The sequence below is a fragment of the Macaca nemestrina genome, chromosome 13 (assembly GCF_043159975.1).
Source record: "Macaca nemestrina isolate mMacNem1 chromosome 13, mMacNem.hap1, whole genome shotgun sequence".
NCBI lineage: Eukaryota > Metazoa > Chordata > Mammalia > Primates > Cercopithecidae > Macaca > Macaca nemestrina.
The window spans coordinates 28,614,197-28,636,034 of NC_092137.1; the positions used below are offsets into that span (position 1 = coordinate 28,614,197).

General features: G+C 48.7%; 1 protein-coding gene across 1 annotated transcript in view; it reads left to right on the top strand.

Moving 5' to 3' along the window:
• The window catches only part of LOC105479730 (phospholipase B1), a 149,822-nt gene that overhangs the window by 112,155 nt on the left and 15,829 nt on the right, over window positions 1-21,838 (top strand). The window contains 10 exon segments of the mRNA XM_071076106.1: window positions 427-522; window positions 1,071-1,142; window positions 8,582-8,647; window positions 12,286-12,346; window positions 12,907-12,965; window positions 14,824-14,891; window positions 15,162-15,205; window positions 15,431-15,530; window positions 19,585-19,636; window positions 20,943-21,023. Coding sequence (XP_070932207.1) covers window positions 427-522; window positions 1,071-1,142; window positions 8,582-8,647; window positions 12,286-12,346; window positions 12,907-12,965; window positions 14,824-14,891; window positions 15,162-15,205; window positions 15,431-15,530; window positions 19,585-19,636; window positions 20,943-21,023 — 699 coding nt within the window.

The following is a 21,838-nucleotide window of genomic DNA, read 5'->3' on the forward strand; positions in this document are numbered from 1 at the left end:
GCCTTCCCCAAGGCTTTGTTCCATTCTCCCCACCAGTACCACCAGGACCAGCAGACCAAAAGCTGGGAAGTCGCTTTTCCCATCTGGCTGGCCAGGACTCTCTGCAGGACCAGGATCTCACTCCTTCATCCATGGCATGGCCTCCGGCATTACATGAATGTGCCCCAAAATATGACACCTTTCTAATTAAACAAGGGGCACTTATAGGGTCAAAAAGGAAGGTTGGGGTTGGGGTCACCCGAAACTATTATTTGTGGGATCGCCCGCATCTCTCTCTTCAGGTGAGAGGGCCCTGTAGGGGCTGGTGACCTGGAGCACTCCCAGGGGAAGGAAGGTGTTGAGTGGTCAGTCCCAGGGGCCAGGCCCGCTGGTGGTGGCTCGCTCTGAAGCAATAGGATCTTGAGGGGGTATATTGGTCTCTTTCAGGATGGGCTCCCAGATACGTCCTTCTTCGCCCCAGACTGCATCCACCCAAGTCAGAAATTCCACTCCCAGCTCGCCAGAGCCCTTTGGGCCAATATGGTAAAATAAGTGGGGTGTCCCTTGTTCCCTGGGGTTCTAGTCTAGGGCAGAGCACCAGCCCCTACAGAATGGAGCCTTGCAAGTGAGGCTGAGGGGGCAGTGGCTGGCACATCTGTAGACGTCTATGCGGTTGGAAATGTGGAGTCCTTAAGAGCCTGCTCGGCCTGAGCTCGGCTGCACCCTCTCCTCAGAGCTTTGAACTCTGAGGAGGGACCTCTCTACAGAAACGCAAGCCAAAAACCCCACATTCATTCAACTTTCCCTGTGTGCCAGCCACCATGTCAGGCAGTTTAAGCCATGTTATCTCATTTACGGCTCTCCACATCCCTGCTAGAGAAGCATGACAAGTCCCCGAGGAAGCTACTCCCAGAGAAGCAAAGCAACTGGCCCAAAACCCCACGGCTGGCAACTGGCAGAGCCAGAAGCGGGAGCCAAGCCCCCCTGAAATTGAGTTCTGAGCTTTCCCCACTGCAGGATGCTGCCAGGGAATGTTCACTTCCATGGAAACAAACTACTACACCCGTGTCTCCCTTTTCTTCCCTGATCAGCTTGAACCACTCGGAAGCAAAACAGAGACCCTGGACCTGAGAGCAGAGATCCCCATCACCTGCCCCACTCAGGTAAGAGGGGAGGACCTGCCTGGCTCCTCTCCACAAACCAGGACACACAGTTCGCCCTACCCACTTCGTCTTCCACCCCAGCTTCCTCAGCACCCATCTCGCCCCCTTACTGAGGCCTGAGAGATTTGGAGGATGGAGGGGAGTCCATGAGAATGGACAGGGGAGGCGAGAGGGGAGACGAGAGTGCAGCTGCCATTGGGAATAGGAGACGCAGCAGGGAGAGGAGGACCAGGCCCCAGCAGAAGGAGGGGATCCTGGTGAGAAAAGTGGGCTCTTGAGAGAGGCCATCGGGATGCCAGGAAAATGGCTGGAAGGCTTCTTTTAGCAGTGGTGTTTGGGGCAGATGAAAAAGTCTGACTACAGGCTAGAGGGCCCAGGCAGGACCCCCGCAGGCTCAGGAGCTGTGGCTGGAGACAGGAGAGCCTGGATTAGGGAGATTCCACAAGGAAAGGATCACAGAGGAGAGCAGCAAAGGGCAGAGCCCAGAGCTGTATGGAGGAGGGACGAGGATGGACCTACAAGGACACGGCAGCTACAGGCTCCTTTTAAGGAGGAATCTGTAAGTGGTTGTTCAGCTTGACTTCAGGCCTGGGGTGGGGCAGGTTCTCAGCCACATTGTCTTCAGCTCCTGTTTCTAGGCCCTGTCTTATGGCTTTTTAACCAAATAAGGCCAAGACCAGAGAGCCCTCAGCAGCAATAAAAGCAGAAAGCCTGACCCAATCTGGAAAGCTGGGTTTCCCTCCTAGGTCGGCCACACCACCCTCTCCCACCCTCCCTGCTGGGGAATGGACCTGCAGCTCCCCCGTGTGTCTGCTGGGAATCCTGAGAGAGTGGGCACCCCTGTTCACTGCCTGCTCCCGGTCTGCTGCCTGCCCTACCCTAGTCTTGGGCTCAGGCTCAGTCTCGTGTGCCATCAGGAGAGCAAGCATGGCAGGAAGAAGGGATGGAAGTGAAGATAGTCGTCGCAGAGGGCTCCGTTGCTGGGTCTTGTGCTTGGAGCTAAGGAGATTGTCAGATTGTGCAACAACTAGTGCAACACAGATGACTCTAGTCCAGGTGGTCAGATGCTGGCCAAAGGCCTGGAGCAAAACCTTAGAGGCCCCTACTGTGCCAGGTGTAAACTCTTTAACTGTTTTCCTAAGAATGCCTGGGGGTTCTAGGGGAGAAGCCAGGGAACGTGGGTAGTGGGGGCATTTGGGGACTCAGAAATAGCCACAATAAGCCATAATGTAGGTATTTCAATATTTTACCAACCCTGTAGCCATACTGAATATCAGCCATGGAGCGCCCTTTCCAAACTGTCCACTCCCCTTCCATTACATAACAAAAGCCGCCATCATTTGCTCTTTCTTTCAACAAACGTGTATTGAGCACTGAGTTGGAGCCTAAGCCCTGGGTCAGGGAGAGCCCTGTCACTGTGGGCTTCAAGGCAACCACTTCCAGGCTCTGCCCCAGATCAGGCAGAGACCCCCAAAAGGATGCTGCTCCACCCAGCAGCATCTTAAGCACAGTGGGCTCAGTGCCTCCCTTCTAGACAGAGCCTGATGGAGCCACTGCACTGATTTGCAGAGGTGAGCAGATCCAGCCTCGTGGAACCAGTAGAAGAAGCCCAGCCCGGGTGAAGGTGTTGCTAAGCAACCTTGGAGCTCGTTCTGAAAGGGTCCATCTGTTGGCCAGCCCAACTTCACTGCGTTCTGAGCATTCTGCATTCCTCGGGTCCCATCTGCTCCCTCCCATGTGCCTTGGAGTGATATAAAAGTCCACCAGCATCTCAGTGTGAGCTGACAGGGGCCAGGCAGCACATATTTTTGTCCTAGATGTGTCTAAACATAGAGGCAACAGGCGACAGGCAGGACGCAGTGGGGGGCGGGAGGCAGTCGGCCGAGATGGCTGTGAGCATGAGCTTTCTCAGCCTCCTCCCATCCTCAGTCTAACTGCTCATACATTCTGCGAGCCAGGTAGGGTGACTTAACAGCATACCGTGGATTTCTGTTGTACTTTCAAGTTGGACAGTCCTTTTACAGCCAACTTTTGACTAGCCATTCTGTGGACTGAGCCTATACTCTGCCTTAATGGGCTTTCTGCCCAGTCCTTTCCTAACCCCAGGGCAGCTGGCTGAATGCCTGGTCCTTTTTTTAGCTTTCATTCTTCTTGACCTCTCTGAAGCGCTTGTCAAAGGTCACCACCTCCCCCTTGAAATTCACTCCTTCCTGGGTTTGTGGACACTAAATCGCCTTTATTTTTCTGGTCTTCTGGTTGCTGCCTTTAATGACCCTCCTCATCCCTTTCCCCAGTCTTGAAAATGTAGATATTCTCCAATTTTCATGTCTCCATTCTGTTTTCTTTCCTTTTTCACTCGCTTTTTGAAACAGGGTCTTGCTCAGTCTCCCAGGCTGGAAGTGAGTGGAGCAATCACAGCTCACTGCAGCCTTGAACTCGTGGGCTCAAGCCATCCTCCCACCTCAGTCTCCTGGGTAGCTGGTACTGCAGGCGTGCACCACCATGCCCAGCTAATTTTGGTTTGTTTGTTTGTTTGTTTGTTTTGGTAGAGGTGGGGTCTTGCCGTGTTGCTCAGGCTGGTTTTGAACTCTGGACTCAAGTGATCCACCAGCCTCAGCCTTCCAAAGAGCTGGGATTACGGGTGTGAGCTGCTGTGCCTGGCCTCTGTTTTCTTTTCTCTGTCTCCACATCCTCTCACTCTGAGACTTATCCATTTCCAGGATTTCCTGTGAAATTTCTTTGTGCTGGATTCGTCAGTCTCTCAATCTGTGTCTTCATTTCTTCTTTCCCGAACTCCAATCCTCTATTTCCGACCTTTAAAATACATTTCTCCTTGGATGCTCTATATGGTATAAGGCTACCCAAAAGGCAGATTAATGTATGATCAAGCAGGAGGGGGGCTGAAATAAGTTCATGTATTACACCCTGTCTTTTCGAAGTCTGTCAAATTCCCTTAAACTTAGTTTTCTGTCTAGCAGTGTTTTTATATTGAATTACATAGGTGACATTGTTATCTTTTTGATGCTCAGAGCTTCTAAATCTAATCCTGCCATGACCCCACCACCATCTCAAGCTTCACATTCATTCAAAAAATAATTTTCTGAGCAAGGAGTGTCTAAATAGGAACTAATTCTTTGTCTTCCCAAACTCTCTGCTTCTTAGGAGTTCTCTATTTCTGTCAGTGTCATTGGAGTTTTCAAGTTCTGCAGGCATGAAATGTCAGGGACCCTAACTAATAGGATTCTTACCAGTCCTCCAGAATCTAATAGGATTCTTCCCACCTGTCCCTCTTCCCATTCCCACTGCCACTGCAGGGGCTCAGATCCTCATCACTTTGTATGTTAAAGGCTACCTAGTCCCACCTTCCCACCATGAAACAATAGACTTACGTAATCTTAGGTTCTCAGTGGGGAGGGCCTTAGACTTCTGTGGATGCAATCTCTCAGAGAATAATGGAATTCTTCTACCATATCCCTCCCAAGACACCCTATGGCCTCTGCTTAAATGTTCACAGTTTTTTTTTTAATTTATTTTACTTTCAGTTCCAGGATACATGTGCAGAAGGTGCAGGTTTGTTACAGAGGTATACATGTGCCATGGTGGTTTGCTGTACATATCAACCTGTCATCTAGATTTTAAGCCCCGCAAGCATTAAGTATTTGTCCTAATGTTCTCCATCCCCAAATGTTCACACTTTCTTAAGGTGAGCTTTCAAACCACCTGAAATCAGTGTAGGTAGGAACCAGCACTTTTTTAAAAAAAAATTAATAGTGATGGGGTCTCATTCTATTGCCCAGGCTGGTCTCAAACTCCTGAGCTCAAGCAATCTTCCCACATTGGCCTCCCAAAGTGCTGGGATTACAGGTGTGAACCACCACACCCAGTGCTAGCACTTTTTGAATGGAATGCGATAGAAAACCTCATAGGACATCCCATGAAATACCATTATGTCCTCCTGCCTCTGACTGCCACCACCCAGCTGAGAGTCTTCTCAGTTCCAACCACTCATTGCACACATGGCTGCCAACCCCTGCCTCATATGGGTATTTCTCCTTGGAATGTGGCCCCCGTAAGGTGGCGACTGTACGTCTCGTTTCATCTAACCAGCACAGAGGAGAAGAAAATCACGCCTCCTTCCCTGTGGAACGTTACACCTAGTAATGCAGCCAGGATGTTAATGGCCTTGTCCCGCAGCCACTGACTCATGTTGCTGACTCACATCAGGAGGCTGTCTGGGCTCTGCCTCCCCAGGCAGCCCACACCATCTTTGCATGGCTGGAACTACTAGACCGGTTCCTTGCGCTACCATTCAGTTGGCTCCCCTTTTACTCACGGGGGCTCCAAACCTAGCCTTCAAGAGCCAGTCAGGCTTCATCGAACCTGTCTTTCACGTCATCTGCTTGGCTCCAGGCCTTTAAACCACTCTGACTCATGCATGTACCAAGTGGTCAATGGTCAATAAACTCAGCTAAAAACAAGCCCAATAAAACCCAATAAAAACCCATTAGACAGGGACATAGGAGTTGGGAAAAAAAGAAAAGAAGGGGAGTGGGAGAAAGCCCTGAGGCACCCGCCACAACCCTGGGCTGTTTCTGTCCTTGCCACAGCCTCAGTCTGTAACACATTCCAGTGTCTCCTTGACCTCTGGCCCTCTAGCTCTGCCTCCTTTTCCCCAACCTGTAGATCTTGTGATCAAACAGATTCAATGAAACACGTTCTCCACTTGCACTCGCGGCACTTCCAAAAAGGTCAGCTTTGTCTTTCCCTCAGTGCCTCCCATGCTGGTCACGGTAGGACTGGCTCCAGCCGCTGGACTCTCTAAGCCCAGTCTGGGCTCCTTTGAAGTGCAGGGAGAATGCCACTGAGTCTTGTCTCCGAGGACCCTACATCTCCAGATCTTGCCCCAGTTCCTCAGCAGGTGCTGCCCTGACTGGCCACGCCGTTCTCTGATGCTTCACTGCCTCAGCTTCTCAAGTCTGTCTCCCCACCCAAGCCAGTTGTCTCTTTCTCTCCTCCCCTCGTCCTGGCTCCTAGAAACGCTCTAACGCTGCGGCTGCTCAACCAGCGTGGGTCAGTTAGTTATAAATGCTCCCAGATCACCCTCTCTGTTGGCGAATGCTGAGGGAATGCTTGCTGTTAACCCGAGACAAGCCCAAGTAGCTACATGGACCTGCCACCATCAGCCCTCTTCTGTCTTATGCTGTTGTAGATGGTCCAGGGCTCACTTCTCCCACTTGGCCCTGAGTACCTCTCCTTGAAAGGATGTCAGGGGCCGGGCACGGTGGCTCATGTCTGTAATTCCAGCACTTTGGGAGGCTGAGGCAGGTGGATCACGAGGTCAGGAGATCGAGACCATCCTGGCTAACACGGTGAAACCTCCGTCTCTACTAAAAATACAAAAAATAAAAAATAATAATAGCCGGGTGTGGTGGCAGGCGCCTATAGTCCCAGCTACTCAGGAGGCTGAGGCAGGAGAATGGTGTGAACCCAGGACGCGGAGATCGCGCCACTGCACTCCAGCCTGGGAGACAGAGCAAGACTCTGTCTCAAAAAAAAAAAAAAAAAAAAAAAAGAAAAAGAAAAAAGAAAGGATATCCGTTACCAGCCCCTGTTTCAGACAGGAATGCTGAGACCAGAGGAAAGGGAAGACTTGTCGGGTGCCTCAGGGAACCAGGATCTGAGCTGGGGGCTGAGAGCTCTGTGTGGGTGGACTCTGTCCTCCCAGTCTCTTCCTTTCCCGCTGTCTGACCAACAGGGTTTTTGTTGGCCTGACCTCCAGTGTGAGGAATGGAACCAGGCAAGAGGCCGGTCCGGTCAGCTCTGGCCCCAGTTGGGCATTCATCACTTGTTCCCTAACCTGGAAACAGTCCCTTCCTCACTCAGACTCAGCTTCTGCTCATCTGTAAAGTGGGGCATTTGGGGGGTGCAAAGTCAGTCACCTACAATGCCAGGCAAGAACATGGTTGTGTGCATGTGGTCAGGTATGAGACAAGATCACTTTTCCAACATTCTGGTTTTCCCTTTCCTTTTTTTTTGAAACAGAGTCTTGCTCTGTCACCCAGGCTGGAGTGCACTGGTACGATATCAGCTTACTGCAACCCCTGCCTCCCAGGTTCAAATAATTCTCGTGCCTCAACCTCTCAAGTAGCTGGGATTACAGGTGTGTACCACCACACCTAGCTAATTTTTTTTTTTTTTTTGTATTTTTAGTAGAGACAGGGTCCATGTTGTCCAGCCTGGTCTCGAACTCCTGGCCTCATGTGATCAACCCCCCATTGGCCTCCCAAAGTGCTGGGGTTACAGGTGTGAGCCACTGTACCCAGTCTAAATTTTTTTTTTTTTTTAATTGAAACAGAATCTCACTCTGTTGCCCAGGCTGGAGTACACCGGCACAATTACAGCTCACTGTAACCACAAACTCCTGGGTTCAAGCAATCCTTCTGCCTCAGCCTCTTGAGTAGTTAGGACTACAGGCACATGCCACCATGTTGAGCTAATTTATTTTTATAATTTGTTGTAGAGATGGGGTCTTGCTATGTTTCCCAAGCTGGTATTAAACTCTTGGCCCCTAGCAATCCTCCTACCCTGGCCTCCCAAAACGCTGGGAATACAGGCATGAGCCACTGTGCCAGCCTGGTTTTTTCTGCTTGTTCCCATTTTATTCCCAAATTTTCAGACCACGGGCTTACTACTCCACTGAGCACATTTTGTGGGAGTACACAGCCTGGGCCCAGTTGGTGTTTCCTGATCTCAGTCTTATCAACTTGATCTTGCTTCCCTGTCATTTTTATGTTTTCTCATTAGCTTTCTCCCCATTTCTCCTTTGTCTGCTTCCTTCTTCCTTCTTTAATTAACCCCTTACCTGCAACTGGGTGGACTTGGGTTCTTGACTGGGCTTGTGTGAAAACTGATTGTGAAACAGATAGGTAAGTAGAGAATGAGGAGGATGTTTTACAAGAAAAAAAAATGACTAAGATACAGGAACCCAACCTAAAGAGGATAAGACATATAGTTCAAAGGAGGCAGAAAGAAAAAACATAACAGATATTCAAATGTATTGATAATCATAATACTTTCTGGAAGAGAAAAAAAAAATGCTGAAACATGAATCCCTTGCTAGAGAAATGACAATGCCAAGAAAATAGAGAGGTCTGAGGATTAGGGAGCTGTTCAGTGGCTAGGAGGGGCACAGAAGTGCAGACCCCAGACTACAATGGGTATGAAACCCTCTGCGGGCCTTGTGTTGTCCATCCCTTGCCAGAGCTGTTATGTAAAACCCTCTGGGGAATGAATGAAATTATGTTTATATAGTTCTTTCTATATAAGTGCAGAAGAATCATGTTAAATAAATCTACAGGGCAGGATTGTTAGTTTTTCTCCTTCGCAAGCAAACTTCAGTGCTGTCAGATAACCTCTCCATGTGGTTTCTTTTCTCTTAGAATGAGCCCTTCCTGAGGACCCCTCGGAACAGTAACTACACATACCCCACCAAGCCAGCCACTGAGGTAACCCCTGACTCACCTCTGCGTCTCTCAGACACAAACCATTTCCACCTGCCAGGGGCTCGGGTGTGGTGCAGGCTTCAGAGTGTTCACTGAAGCAGAAATGTGCTTCTTACGTACTGGGGATTGGAATGTACAGAAAAGGTTCCCGAACCACGAAGCCCCAGGATTGCCCTAACATGTTCTCAAGTTGCTTACCTGACGTCAGCCCCCAAGCAGCGGAAGTGCCTGTGGATTGATTTTCTTTGACCTTGGCAATCCTGGGCTCACAGACATGGTGACTGCTTAAGCAGCTCAGCCTCTCAAGAGGGAGAGGCTGCGGGTGTGATGTGGCGTTGACTTCTCAGAAGGTGGAAGCTGAGTGGGAGGGAACTGCAATTTCAGGGGTGGGGCCCAAAAGGAAGTGGAGGCATGTTCATGTTCATGTTCATGTTCCTGTTCCTGTGGGCCCCTAGGCCTTGTTTGGTTCAAGTCAGTCATTCTAGTGCTAAGGATTCAGAGCCCATGGTTAATTCCATTGGATGGACCGTGTCTGTGAGCCTAGGACGGCCACCGCAAAGATGGCCTGGAGGACCCTGGACTACACCATGACTGGCAGTCAGACCTGGTCCAGATCAGGTCTGTTGGTCACCAGGATGGGGTTCGACCAGCAGTTTCGGTTTCACACCTATATTATATCCAGTCTCATGCTGGGGGCTAGAAGGCATGCAGAGAAGTATCGAACATGGTCCAGACCAGGAGAAGTGAGAGCCCAGTAGAGTTTCACAATTATTGAGCACATACTATGTGCCAGACACCATTCCAGGAAGACAGAAGTGTCAACCAGACAGGTGGATCCCGGCCCTCACGTAACTTACAATCTACAGAGAAAGGCATCTTATATACATGGCTAGGCATGGTCACTTCAGATAGTGATGACAGCTCTGAGGAGTGTGATGGGGCCGGGGCAAGGGAGGCACATTCAGGTGCACTGTGCAGGCCTGGCCTCTCTGAGGGGAGATTTAAACTGAGATGTGCATAATGAAGAGATACTTGCTACACAGAGAGCCAGAAACACAGTCCCAGGCAGAAGGACCATGGACCACACAGGCTCAGAAGTGGGACTGTGTTGCATGTATTTGGAGAAGACAGAGGTGGTCAGAGTGACTGGGGGCATGAGAATGAGGTGGAGAGTGGGGGAAATGAGATCAGGAGTGCCAAGGAGCCAGATCACACAAAGCCTGAATTCCTGAGTAAAAACGTTGGATTTCAAGTGAAGAAAGGTGGGAAGCCATTGGCGGTCTCAGGAAAGAGTGACATGATCTGGTTCATGTCTTTCAAAGATCTCCCTGACTGCTATCTGTAGAATGGATTGGGCATCCACAGGAGTGATTGGGGAAAGACATTATATAAGCCAGCTGAAGAAACTAACCCATATGAAATTGTTAAGAACTGTTGGATGCTAAGCTCTGCGGTACAAGCAATACCAGATTGCTGGCTGCAGGTTATGCTGTGTCCAGCCTCTCTGAATTTTCTCAGGCTCACGTTAGCCCAGTGGAGGCTTGTCCTCATTGAACCAGTGACCAAATTCCATGAGAATTGAAATGTCAGCTGCATCTTGTGAATCAGGCATTTCTTCATTGATTCAACATTTACCTGTTGGATGCCTACGTGGAGTGGGCACTATGCTAAATGCTGGGTAGACAATGGTGAGCTGAATGGGTCTGGATCTGCCCTCTTGGTTCTTCAGTCTCATGTGTCTTTGCTTTTGCTGCTGGAAAAGCTAAAAATCCCAGAGCTAGAAGGGTGTGTGTTAACAGCTTTCTACTCAAAGCAGCCACAGAAACAAAATTCTGTCATCTGAGGTAACATGGGTGAGCCTAGAGGATATAACGTTCAGTGAAATAAGTCAGGCACAGAAAGACAAATACTACATGTCCTCACCATATGCGGAAGCTAAAGAAGTTGACTTCACAGAAGTAGAGTATAAATAGCGGTTATTAGAGGCTGGGAAGGGTGGATGGTGGTTGCAGAGTAGGGACAGCATAAATTGATTAACAGAAAATTATAGCTAGATAGGAAGGATAATTTCTAGTGTTCTATGGCACAGTAGAGTGACTATAGTTAACAGTTTACCATATATTTTCAAATAGCTAGAACAGCAGATTTTGAATGTTCCCAACACAAAGAAACGATAAATATTTGAAGTGAGGGATATGCTAATAACCCTGATTTGATCACTGCACATTGTAGAGATGTATCAAAATATCATACTATGCCTCATAAATATGTACACTTATATATCAATTAAAAATAATAAAAGCAAAACTGATAAAGTAGGCACAAAGAGGCTTTACCTGGGAGCTTGTTAAAAATGCAGAGTCCTGCGTACCACCCCAGACCTGCTGAATCAGAATCTGCAGCTTAAGATCTTCAGGGGATTTGGATGCACTGATTTTGGATGTGGTGCGTGGTTCTTCCCTTGTGACAGACGAGCACGTTTAAATTCCAGCCAGGGTCTGTTCATCTACACGGAATATGCTTATCTCTGGTTCACCAACTATCTGAGTTATATCTCATGTGCTGATGGCTGAATAACTTTTTACGTTGCATTTTCTCTGAGTATTTGTCATCTGCACACAAGCATGTTCTTGATTTCATTAAACCTTTCAACAGAAGAAATCCATCAGTATGATGAATTGAGCAGTCCCTTGGAAAAAACTAAATTCCACTGGACTAAGCAAATAATATTTAAAAGTTCCATTTTTGCTCCCTCATGATAGGAATATTTCAACAAGGCTTGTCTTCATCATCTTATTGAAGAGATGGATAAGCTTTCATAGTGTCTGGCAGTCAGACTCCTGGACAATCAGTCAACCTGGTCAAGCCCTACTCCGCACTCAGCATGCATATATTTGGGACTTTGGGAAGATATTCAATTTGACCCCAGATTTTTGGTACTAATCATTTCTGTGCCCTCTGCTTCCCTTCCCACTCCTTCCCCCAGCACCTGGAAAATATGCTCTGTGTTAGAGATAAAGAAAATTTACTAAAAGCATCCAGGGTTGCTTGCATTAATTAACAAACATGTAAGGAATAAGGCTGTTAAGTTAAATATGCAAAAAGACATACAGGTACCCAGAAAAGATAGGCAGAAACTAGGAGCCTTACAATTGTAAAATATTTTGTGTTACTATTCTAAAAATTTTTTAATTATTGTTTAGGTTCTAGCATTATAATTAGTGTCAATTAGCTTAATTTTATAAAACACACATACCTGTAATCTCATGTTAGGCATCCAAATGCTGTGTTCCTTTGGGAGACTCACCTGTATATGACTTCATGGTTTTCTTCCCTGCTTTGGGGCAGCCACTGGCTCCATTCAAAGCGTAGACGTATTGGCATACGAAAGGTTGTGTGTGGGTGCACATGTGGGGACATGCACTATGGGTTGTGCATAGGGGTAGCTAGACACACCCATTTCTTCCCCTAATTTCCCTCCTAGCCCATCTATAGCTCACAGTTCTTTCCCTTACATGATCCTGTATGGTGACTCGTTTCTAGCCTGCATCAAAAATCCCTTAGCTGGTTCTTCTTGGGCTGAAGTTTATCTCCCTGCACAATGAGTGTTGGGCACTGAATCTTTTCTCCTGTTGATTTAGAACTGGGGCAGTGACTTCGTGTGTACAGAGTGGAAGGCTTCCAATAGTGTTCCAACCTCTGGTGAGTGAAAATATCATCATCCCCTTCAATTAAGGGCCTTGCCAAATATCAGGTTGGGGGAGACCCTACAAATATACCCTGGAGCTTTAAGCAGGAGTTGCTAATTCCCATGCAGTGCAGACCTAGATCCCGCCCCGCGGCATCTGCAGCCACAGCTGGGCTTCCAGTTGGAGGTGCACAGACCTCTCCACTGAATGCTACTTCTTGTCTCCTTATAGTCCCAGTGGCAGTCCCTTAGGCCTCCCTGCCCAGTGAGGCAGATAGAGTCAGGGATTGGGGTTCAACCTGCCTGTGCTACATGACCCCACAGCTGGAACTTTCCTAGACCACCCCAGTGTGAATCAGGCTCTTCTGAGGATGGACAATAGCCATGAAGCCCACTCCCTTCAGTGCCTTGGTTGCTCTGAATGAATGGAAGGGGCAAAACTGCTAAAGCCTTAAGCTGAAAATAAGTACAATGGGGAGCAGTGGGACAGAGTTATAGACTTCTGGTAAAATGTGTACTTTAAAAGGTAGACACCCCCAGCCCCCACAACCACCTCTCTGCTTGTCTCCCCTAGTCCACCAGCTCCAACCAGCAGACATCAAAGTGGTGGCCGCCCTGGGTGACTCTCTGACTGTGAGTAGTGAGCCGTGAACCAGGATAGGCAGCTCAGAGTCCAGCCAGGCCTCGTGCAAAATCTGTTCTTCCCCAGCATTGGCTCCACATTCAGTGCTGAGCCCCTGTTACTGAGGGCCTACCTGTGTCAGACACTGAAACATAGCCAGGTGATATAGAATGCCGTCTCGCCACCTTCCCAGTTCTGCTCAAAGCCCCCTCCTCCACGAGGCCTCCTCTCAATTCCCAGGGAGAAGCAATCCCAGCCTTCCCCGCTGTTCGCAGGCACAGGCGTTTTGTTGGTATGTGATGGCACTCATCCAAGTCGGCCTGCCTTTATCAAGGGACTCATCTCCATCTACCCAGACTCAGAGTGGCAGATCTTACACACACACACACTGCCCCATGCTCCCTACTCCATTTAAGGACATGTGCTTTGGGGCAGAGGGAGCCCAGTTCCTCGCACATAGCACAGTCTTGCTAAGTGAATTGTGTTCCCTGATTACTTAGCCATTGCTGTGTACAACAATACTCTATTAGCAATTCTAAGGGAAATAAGGTATGAAACACAGTCATATCCCCCCAGCAACCTGTCTGGCTAGAAAAACAAGAACCATACATGGAAAGAAATGCATAATCACATAGATGACATATAGGACTTGGATGTTTTTATTTTTTAACTTTTAAGTTTAGGGGTCCATGTGCAGGTTTGTTACACAGGTAAACTTGTGGCATGGGGTTTGTTGCAAAGATTATTTCATCACCCAGGTATTAAGCCTAGTACCCCTGAGTTATTTTTCCTGATCCTCTCCCTCCTCCCATCCTCCACTGTCTGATAGGCCCCGGCGTGCGTTGTTCCCCTCCACATGGGACTTTTAAAATAGGGTATTTATTTCGGTAGAAACAAACACCAGCCCCACATGTGTGGCAGTGTTTCCATTTTGGCGTGAACGTGGAAAAAGATGTGGAAAGGCACATACGAGTCTGTTTACCACTAATGAGCTCTGGTGGTATTTGCATGTGGGTAAGGGGTGAGGAGGGAGTGTGGAATCTGTGGCAAGAGGCAGGATTCTTAAGGTAGGGGTAGATCATTCATTTGTTTAAATCTTTGTATCATTTAACATATGTTACTTTTGTAAATTTCAAGGGTTTTTTTTTTTTTTAAGGCAGAGCATTTAGAGAAAGCTTTATAGAGGAGATAGGAACTGATGAGGGTCTCAGAGAATGAATTTGGAAATGTAAGGTGCTGAAAAGGAGGGAGTTCAGCGTTCCAGGAGGGGATGGGAGTGGGTGGTAGTGGGGTAGACCAGCTCAGGGCCCTCAGGCTTCCAAAATAATGGCAGGTAATTAGTTTAGGCCTGAAGGTTTGTGTGAACTGGGAAGGAGGGAGCAAACAAGGGGAAGGAAAGTAGAAACCAGATTATGGTGACCTCAGAAGATTGGTGAAGGGATTTGGCTTTGATCTTGAAGGTAAGGGAGACTCATTGAAGGGTCAGGACTGGGGTTGGGGAACATGAAGAAAGAAGCATGTTCAGGAGGAACAGAAACTGGAGTCAGTTTGCTTAGGCAGGAGGCCAGGGTGTTGCCCGTGGCAAGGAGGTGAGGGTCTCAATTAGGAACATGGCAAAGGGAACAAAAAGAAAGGGGCAGGTGCTAGGGAGGGTGGGAAGGCGGAACCCACAGGACTTGGTTACTGGTTGTAGGTAGAGTACTGGGGAGAAGAATGTATCAAGACCACCTCAAGTTTAAGGTGGCCTGGAGAAAAGCCGGTACTATTTTTAGAAAAGGCAAATCCAGGTCCCAGCTGCTACTCCAGGGCCAGAGGAGGCTCTTCCAGTGCCCTCAGCCCAGCCCTGAAATTTCTTTTTGCTTTTTATAGACAGCAGTGGGAGCTCGACCAAACAACTCCAGTGACCTACCCACATCTTGGAGGGGTCTTTCTTGGAGGTGAGAATGTTCTTGACACATGCTCTATTGATGATGCTCGCTCAAAGAGGTGTGAGTAGTGTGTTTCCCCTGTCACCCCTCCAGGATGCAGTTGGGTCCCCAGGGCCCAGCGCGAGACAGGAGAGTCGGTGGTGCTTGCATTACCCCTGAGGGTGATGGGAGAGATGCCCCAGGGGCAGAATCTCTGGTTCTGGTTCTGACTTATGCATATGTTGACACACGGAGCAGCATGTTGGCGTGATTTTAATAAATATGCTTTCTCCTCCCCAGCATCGGAGGGGATGGGAACTTGGAGACTCACACCACACTGCCCAGTAAGTAGCAGCCTGGAGAGGCACCATCACTGTGGCCATCCTCCCCGGGGCCAGGGCCTTCCTGCTAGAGGAGGGGAAGAGGAGGTTATCTGCAATGAGGGAAGTCAGCCAGCCCTGAAAATCCCCAGAACTCCTGTGTCCCACCCGTGTGTCCCCACCCTGCATGCTCATCTCAGTTACTGTGAGGGTCCTGCAGGCTCTCACCTGTGCTCTCCTCCTCTAAAGACATTCTGAAGAAGTTCAACCCTTACCTTCTTGGCTTCTCTACCGGCACCTTGGAGGGGACAGCAGGACTAAACGTGGCAGCAGAAGGGGCCAGAGCTAGGTGAGTAGATGCCATACAGGAGGGCGAGTGGAAGGCAAGGCTGAGACATCAGGGTGGGAAACCGGAGGAGAGGAGAGGAGGGTGGTATCCAGGAGCCTGGTCCCGGGGGCAGTAGCAGCTGTGCAGGACTTTCCACGTGAATTATCTCCTGAGATCCTCACACCCTTGGACAGGGGCACTGAGGCTTATAAGCTTTCCAGAACCACCAAGATTATACGGCAAGTTATCAGAGGAGGCAGGATCAGACCATGCCTGAATCAGGAGCCTTTGCTCTGACAGCTGTGCTATTACTGCCTCTCCAGGGCAGCAGGAGGTGCACGTCTACCCTGCACTCCTGTGCTATCCCTGCTGGCTCCAGCTCCACCTCCTGCCCAGCAGGTCACACATGCAGGGTGGCTCTCAGCACCTGGAGAACTGAGTGCATGACCCCGGTGATAGCTGCCCTTTCTCTCTCCCCACCTCTCTTCAGTCTTTGGCTCTGAAAAAGCTATATTCTGACACTAGGGAGTTAGGCGTCAGGGCCCCCAAAACAGCATGGTGGCTGTTTGTTTTCACTGGGATTGTTGTTGACAACAACTCAGATAATTAAAGCTGAAATGCCTGACCAGGCTCACTGATTTTCTGCATGGAGCGTGCTGGGTGTATGCTTTGTAGAAGGATCACTATGCTCTGATCACCAGGGAAACGACACTGGCTTGACTCACTCTGTTTACCGGGAATGTTCCTTTCAGAAGTGGTAACGTGGGCCCCATGCTCTGTTTGAGTCTCTAAGCCACAGGAAGCGATGTCAGTTCCTCAACGTCACGAGCAGGAAGAACTTATTTTTCTGCAAAAACTGGGCTTTGTGGGGTCATTATAGCAACATCTAATTACTGTTATTATGATTGCTATCATTGTTATTATCATCATTCTATTGTTCTTGTACAATACAGGCTTCATTTTCCAGGGGTTGATTTCTCACTCTGTTGACAATTAAACCCCTTCTTCCTTCCTCACTTCACTTCTCTTACTGCCTTTTCTCTTTGACTGCTGCTCAGCACCTCTGCAGATGAAGTCAGTGGCCAGGGAAGTAGTTGAGACATGTGGCTTCTTGTGGGTATCTCTGATGTCTGATGTTAGGGGAAAGGAAAGTAATCATTTGACTTAAGAAAGGAAGGTTGGATAATTGCTCTATAACTTTCCTTTATCTCTCTTCTGTTGTTTATTAGCATAGATACAGATGAGTTCACCTAAAGAGAAACAAACGTGCCACAGCAGAGTACCTAATATCATAGGGTGTGGGGTCAGGTAATTTGTGTCTACATTCCAGCTCCAAGACTTGCTAGCTGTGTGACTTTGGGCAAGTTGCCTACCATCTCTGAGTCTTAGTTTCTTCAGCAATAAATAGGGATAATAATAGTATTTATCAGCGTTGTTATAAGCATTAAATAAGACATATAATCCACGAAAAGAATGTAGTACAGTACGTAATACCCACCAAAAAAGTAGCACAGTACAAATGTACCAAAAGTTTGCCATTTAATGACCTTTAGTTTCAAAGTTTTTTTTAACCTAACTTTCCTTCCATCAATCAATAATAATTCATTCAACACCTGCAAAGGACTCAACCCCAAGGTGGTTACTCAAAGATACAAAGGGCCAGGCATGGTGGCTCACACCTGTAATCCCAGCACATTGGGAGGCTGAGGTGGGTGGATCACCTGAAGTCAGGAGTTCAAGACCAGCTTAGCCAACATAGTGAAAACCTGTCTCTACTAAAATCAAAAATTAGCTGGGTTTGATGGTACACACCTATAATCCCAGTTACACAGGAGGCTAAGGCAGGAGAATCACTTGAACCCAGGAAGTGGAGGCTGCAGTGAGCCAAGATCGTGCCATTGCACTCCAGCCTGGATGACAAGAATGAATCTCCATCTCCAAAAATAAATAAAAGATACAAAGGAAACAAAAGATGAACTCCCTGCCCATGAAGAGCTTGCACTCTAGGTAAGGAGACTAAACAAATGGGAAGTAACTTTCCGCAAAAGAAAATGCTGGGTATGGCAGCAATATAGTGCTTCGTCATGGAGTGCAATTAAGAGAACAGGAGAGCACACAGTGTGAAATGCACTGTCTAAAGACAGATGCAGACCCAGAAGGGACCCCTCAAATCATCCAGTCCAACTTCTTCCTTTAAAAGATGGAAAAAGTCAATTCTAGCAAGATTCTGCCACTTGTACAAGCTCACACAGCAAGTCAGTAGCAGAGCTGAAAGTAGAACCACTGGTCGCTGGGGTGAAAAAGGAAATGCAGGATGTGTGGATCAGTGAGCCCAGAGAGGAGGCTCAAGGGGAAGCAGGACTTGGTCTGGGCCTGAAGGATGGGAAGAAGATGGCTAGGAAGAGGGGAAGAAGCAGTGTTTGTAATTTCCCCTCCTACCCAGGAGGGCTTATTGCCCATGGATTGTCTTAGTCACATCTTGAACCTATTAAAAGGTTAATGGCACTTCTGTGGTCACCTTTGACCAGGAAAGTCTGTCTTTATAGCTAGCTTTCTGATGTACTCATCAATAGCAATAATGTACGGGATACAATCCTAGATCTGTAAATTCTCCTTAATGAGAAACAAGGTAGGGATGGTGCCACGTACCTAGCTTACTGGGGACACCCAAAGATTTTCAGTGGCCAACTCACACCAGTTACTGCTTTTATGGCTTCTTCCGTGGAAGCTTTCATTGGCTGTATCCCCTTTGCTGACCTAACTTCTCATAGACCTTTCTTTAAACACAGCTTTATTGAGGTATAAATGACATGCAATAAACATCACATGTTAAAAGGATACAATTTGGCTGGGTGCAGTGGCTCACGCCTCTAATCCCAGCACTTTGGGAGGCCGAGGTAGGCGGATTGCCCAGGAGTTGGAGACCAGTCTGAGCAACATCCTGAAACCCCGTCTCTACCAAAAATACAAAAAATTAGCCAGGCGTGGTGGTGTGGGCCTGTAGCCCCAGCTACTCAGGAGGCTGAGATGGGAGGATCACTTGAGCTCCAGGGGGTTGAGGCTTCAGTGAGCCATGATCACACCACTACACTCCAGCCTGGGCAACAGAGCAAGACCCTGTCTCAAAAGGATACAATTTAACATTGTACCTGTGAAGTCATCACCACGATCAAGATGAAAAACGTGTCCATCACCTACGGGAGTTTTCTCAGGCCCCTTGGTAATCTCTCCCTCCTGCTCCTTCCTGTCCCTACCTCCACACCCCAGGCAACCACTAACCTTCTTTCCATCACTATAGATTAGTTTGCATTTTAAAAAATTTTATATAAATGGGATCAAAGAGGATATACTTTTTATCTGACTTATTTAGCAAAATGATTTTGCGATGCATCCATGTTACTGGTATACCAATAGTTCATCCCTTTTTATGGCTGAGTAGTGTTCCATTGGCACTCATATCACTCATCCAGAACACCAAATGGCATTGTTTTATTTATGGCAGACATCAGGGGATGGAGGGAGAACTAATCCTGTCCATCCTGTTTTATTGGAGAGGGGAAAAAAAAAAAAAAAAGCAAGGAGATGGGGAATGGTGCAGAAAGCTAAGTAACCATGGAGAAGAAAAACAAAAGGATTAAAGGAGCAGAGAGCAGGGCTTAGAAGTAAAGGTTAAAGGAGTCATTAAGCCCGGAAAGGAGAAAACTGAGGGATAATTGAGCGCTGTGACTTTTCTCAAATATACAAAAGGTTATTTTTAAAACAGGCAACTGAAGAAGAAATGAACAGGCTTGGCTTTCAAAGGAGTTTGAGGAAAAGTCTCTGAGGGAAAGATTGACAGGATCCCAACCCGAGTGGCCGATGACACTATTGGGTGGCAGGGGCTAGATCAGTGTGGCTCCAGGGTCCATGGCATCTCTGTGATTGTTACGCAGCTGAGATTTCTTGAGAATGGAATGAATTGTGTACTGGTAACATCACCATTCCTGAAACACCTCTCTTCCTAGGCCAAAATCCCACATCTTAAATCCTCGCTCCTGAACCAGCACTAATGCCGCTCTCTCTTCCTCCTACCTAGGGACATGCCAGCCCAGGCCTGGGACCTGGTAGAGCGAATGAAAAACAGCCCCGTAAGTATAGGCCCCAGGCCACCCCTGAAAGGTGCCATCTCCTGCTGACTGGGGAGGGGACAGCCCCATAAGGGTCCCTCTCACCACAGCACTTCCTGCTCTGGGCTGGCCTCTGTAGAGGGCCAAAAGATCCCCGGAGAAGCAGGCCTTAGATCCAAGGAGGCGCCTGCTTTGGCCACACCCCTGGATGTAGGCTCTGGCACCCCCCACCCCAGGGCCAGCTGCAGGAGGGTGAGGTGGAACAGGGAGGTGGCTGAGGTGGTGGCCTTGGCCTCTGACAGCTTCCTACTTTAACCAAGAGGTGGCTTCCCAGAGTCCTATTATGTAAATGCAAGGTTCTAAAAATAGGCTTCTCATTTCAATCCCGTTCTCCCTCCTTCCCCTCACCCTGCCCCTCTGAAACTTCTCACTAGCACTTTTTTTTTTTTTTTTATAACTGTTCAGTGTTTATACCTAGGAATTCAGCTCCCAGTGGGATTCCTATTATGGAGGTGGCCAAGTGGAAAGCCAACTGCTTAGAGGGCCTCCCAACCCCAGCCCCACTTCTCAGTCCACGCTGGGCTCTTCCTCCAGTCTCCTTTCCTGGACCCTAAGAACTCATCCCAGGGGCAGCTCAGGGCCTTTGCTTCTAGCTGCATCCTTTGCCCGCAGCTCCCTGGAAGGCCTTCATTTGGCGGTGGCGGGGGGGTGGTAATCTCCTCGGCATTGAATGGGCCACATCCACATTCTACTTCTCCAGGGACACAAGATTTCAAGGGGAAAATAGCCCTTCTCCCTTGTGTAAGCAGACTCCCCCACCCCACCCCCCCCCCCAAAAAAAAAATCCTCACCGTGGAGCACCTTATCCCAGCACCAACTGAAGGCTAGGGAGCCACACTTTGTTGTTTTTTTTTTTAAGACGGTCTTGCTCTGTCACCCAGGCTGAGTGCAGTGACACGATCTCAGCTCACTGCAGCATCTGCCTCCCGGGTTCAAGCAATTCTCTTGCCTCAGCCTCCCAAGTAGCTGGGACTACAGGCACCTGCCACAAGGCCCAGCTAATTTTTGTAGTTTTAGTGGAGATGGGGTTTCACCATGTTGGCCAGGCTGGTCTTGAACTCCTGTCCTCTGGTGATCCACCTGCCTCAGCCTCCCAAAGTGCTGGGATTACAGGCGTGAGCCACCGCACCTGGCCCACTTTGCTGCTTTGCTCTGTTACAATACAAAGAAGACAAAAGGCAGTTGGAGGGCGGGTGGGCTGGCCCAGTAGCAACATTTGCATGTGCCTCCCACCAAGGTCTAAACTCAAGATCTTCTGTCCCCTCAGGACATCAACCTGGAGAAAGACTGGAAGCTGGTCACACTCTTCATTGGGGGCAACGACTTGTGTCATTACTGTGAGAATCCGGTAGGCCCCCGACCAACCCTGTGAGGACCCGAGAAGGAAGTTGCTGGCTTCTGGCAACATCCTTGCCCATCCACCCCTGGCCCTGCCCCAAGCTCCTTGCTCATGGGAGCCACATTTGCCTGCTGCCCCAGGCCCTCCCTGGTTTACGCATGCCGGGTGAGGCCCAGCCTTTTCTACTGCCTGAGTGGCCCCTGGAAGAGCAGGTGCATTGATTCCCTGATTCCGGAAGTAAGATCTAGGTGGATCTACTGCAGGCACTGCTGAGGCGGGGCCTCTGTTATCCACACACATATGACCTCTGGTACCAGACAGGGGACAAGCCATCCTCACCCCATCCCTGCCCTGTTTCATTTTGAGGAAAGGCAAAACAATGTTCTAGATGGGGTTGGATGGCCTATCATGAGTTAACCAAACCTCAGCAGTGGCCCTGGGAGCCCAAACCTGTTCCTGATGTTTCCATGGGGAAATATGTCCAGACTCACAAACTTCTGGAAGTTGTAACTTCCAAAAGTTTTTATTTTGGAATACATCTTGTTCTAAGTTGGGGACATTCTGTATTTTATTTGGGCAGGAAAAGGCAGCTGCCCAGCCTCAGAGGTTGTGGTCGAATGTTTGACAGTCACAGATGGTGGTGGGGGGAAAAGGCATTTATCACTCCTTGTGGCTCACAGAGGCCGACTACCCGAGGCTTGATGAGAAGTGTCCTCCTGCACACAGGAGTTGGTTTTCCAAACCTCTTCCCCTTAGTTCTCTCCCTGAGAGGCAGAAGCAACCCTACCTCATGGGGATTTAAGTACTGCTGCATCCTGGCCCCG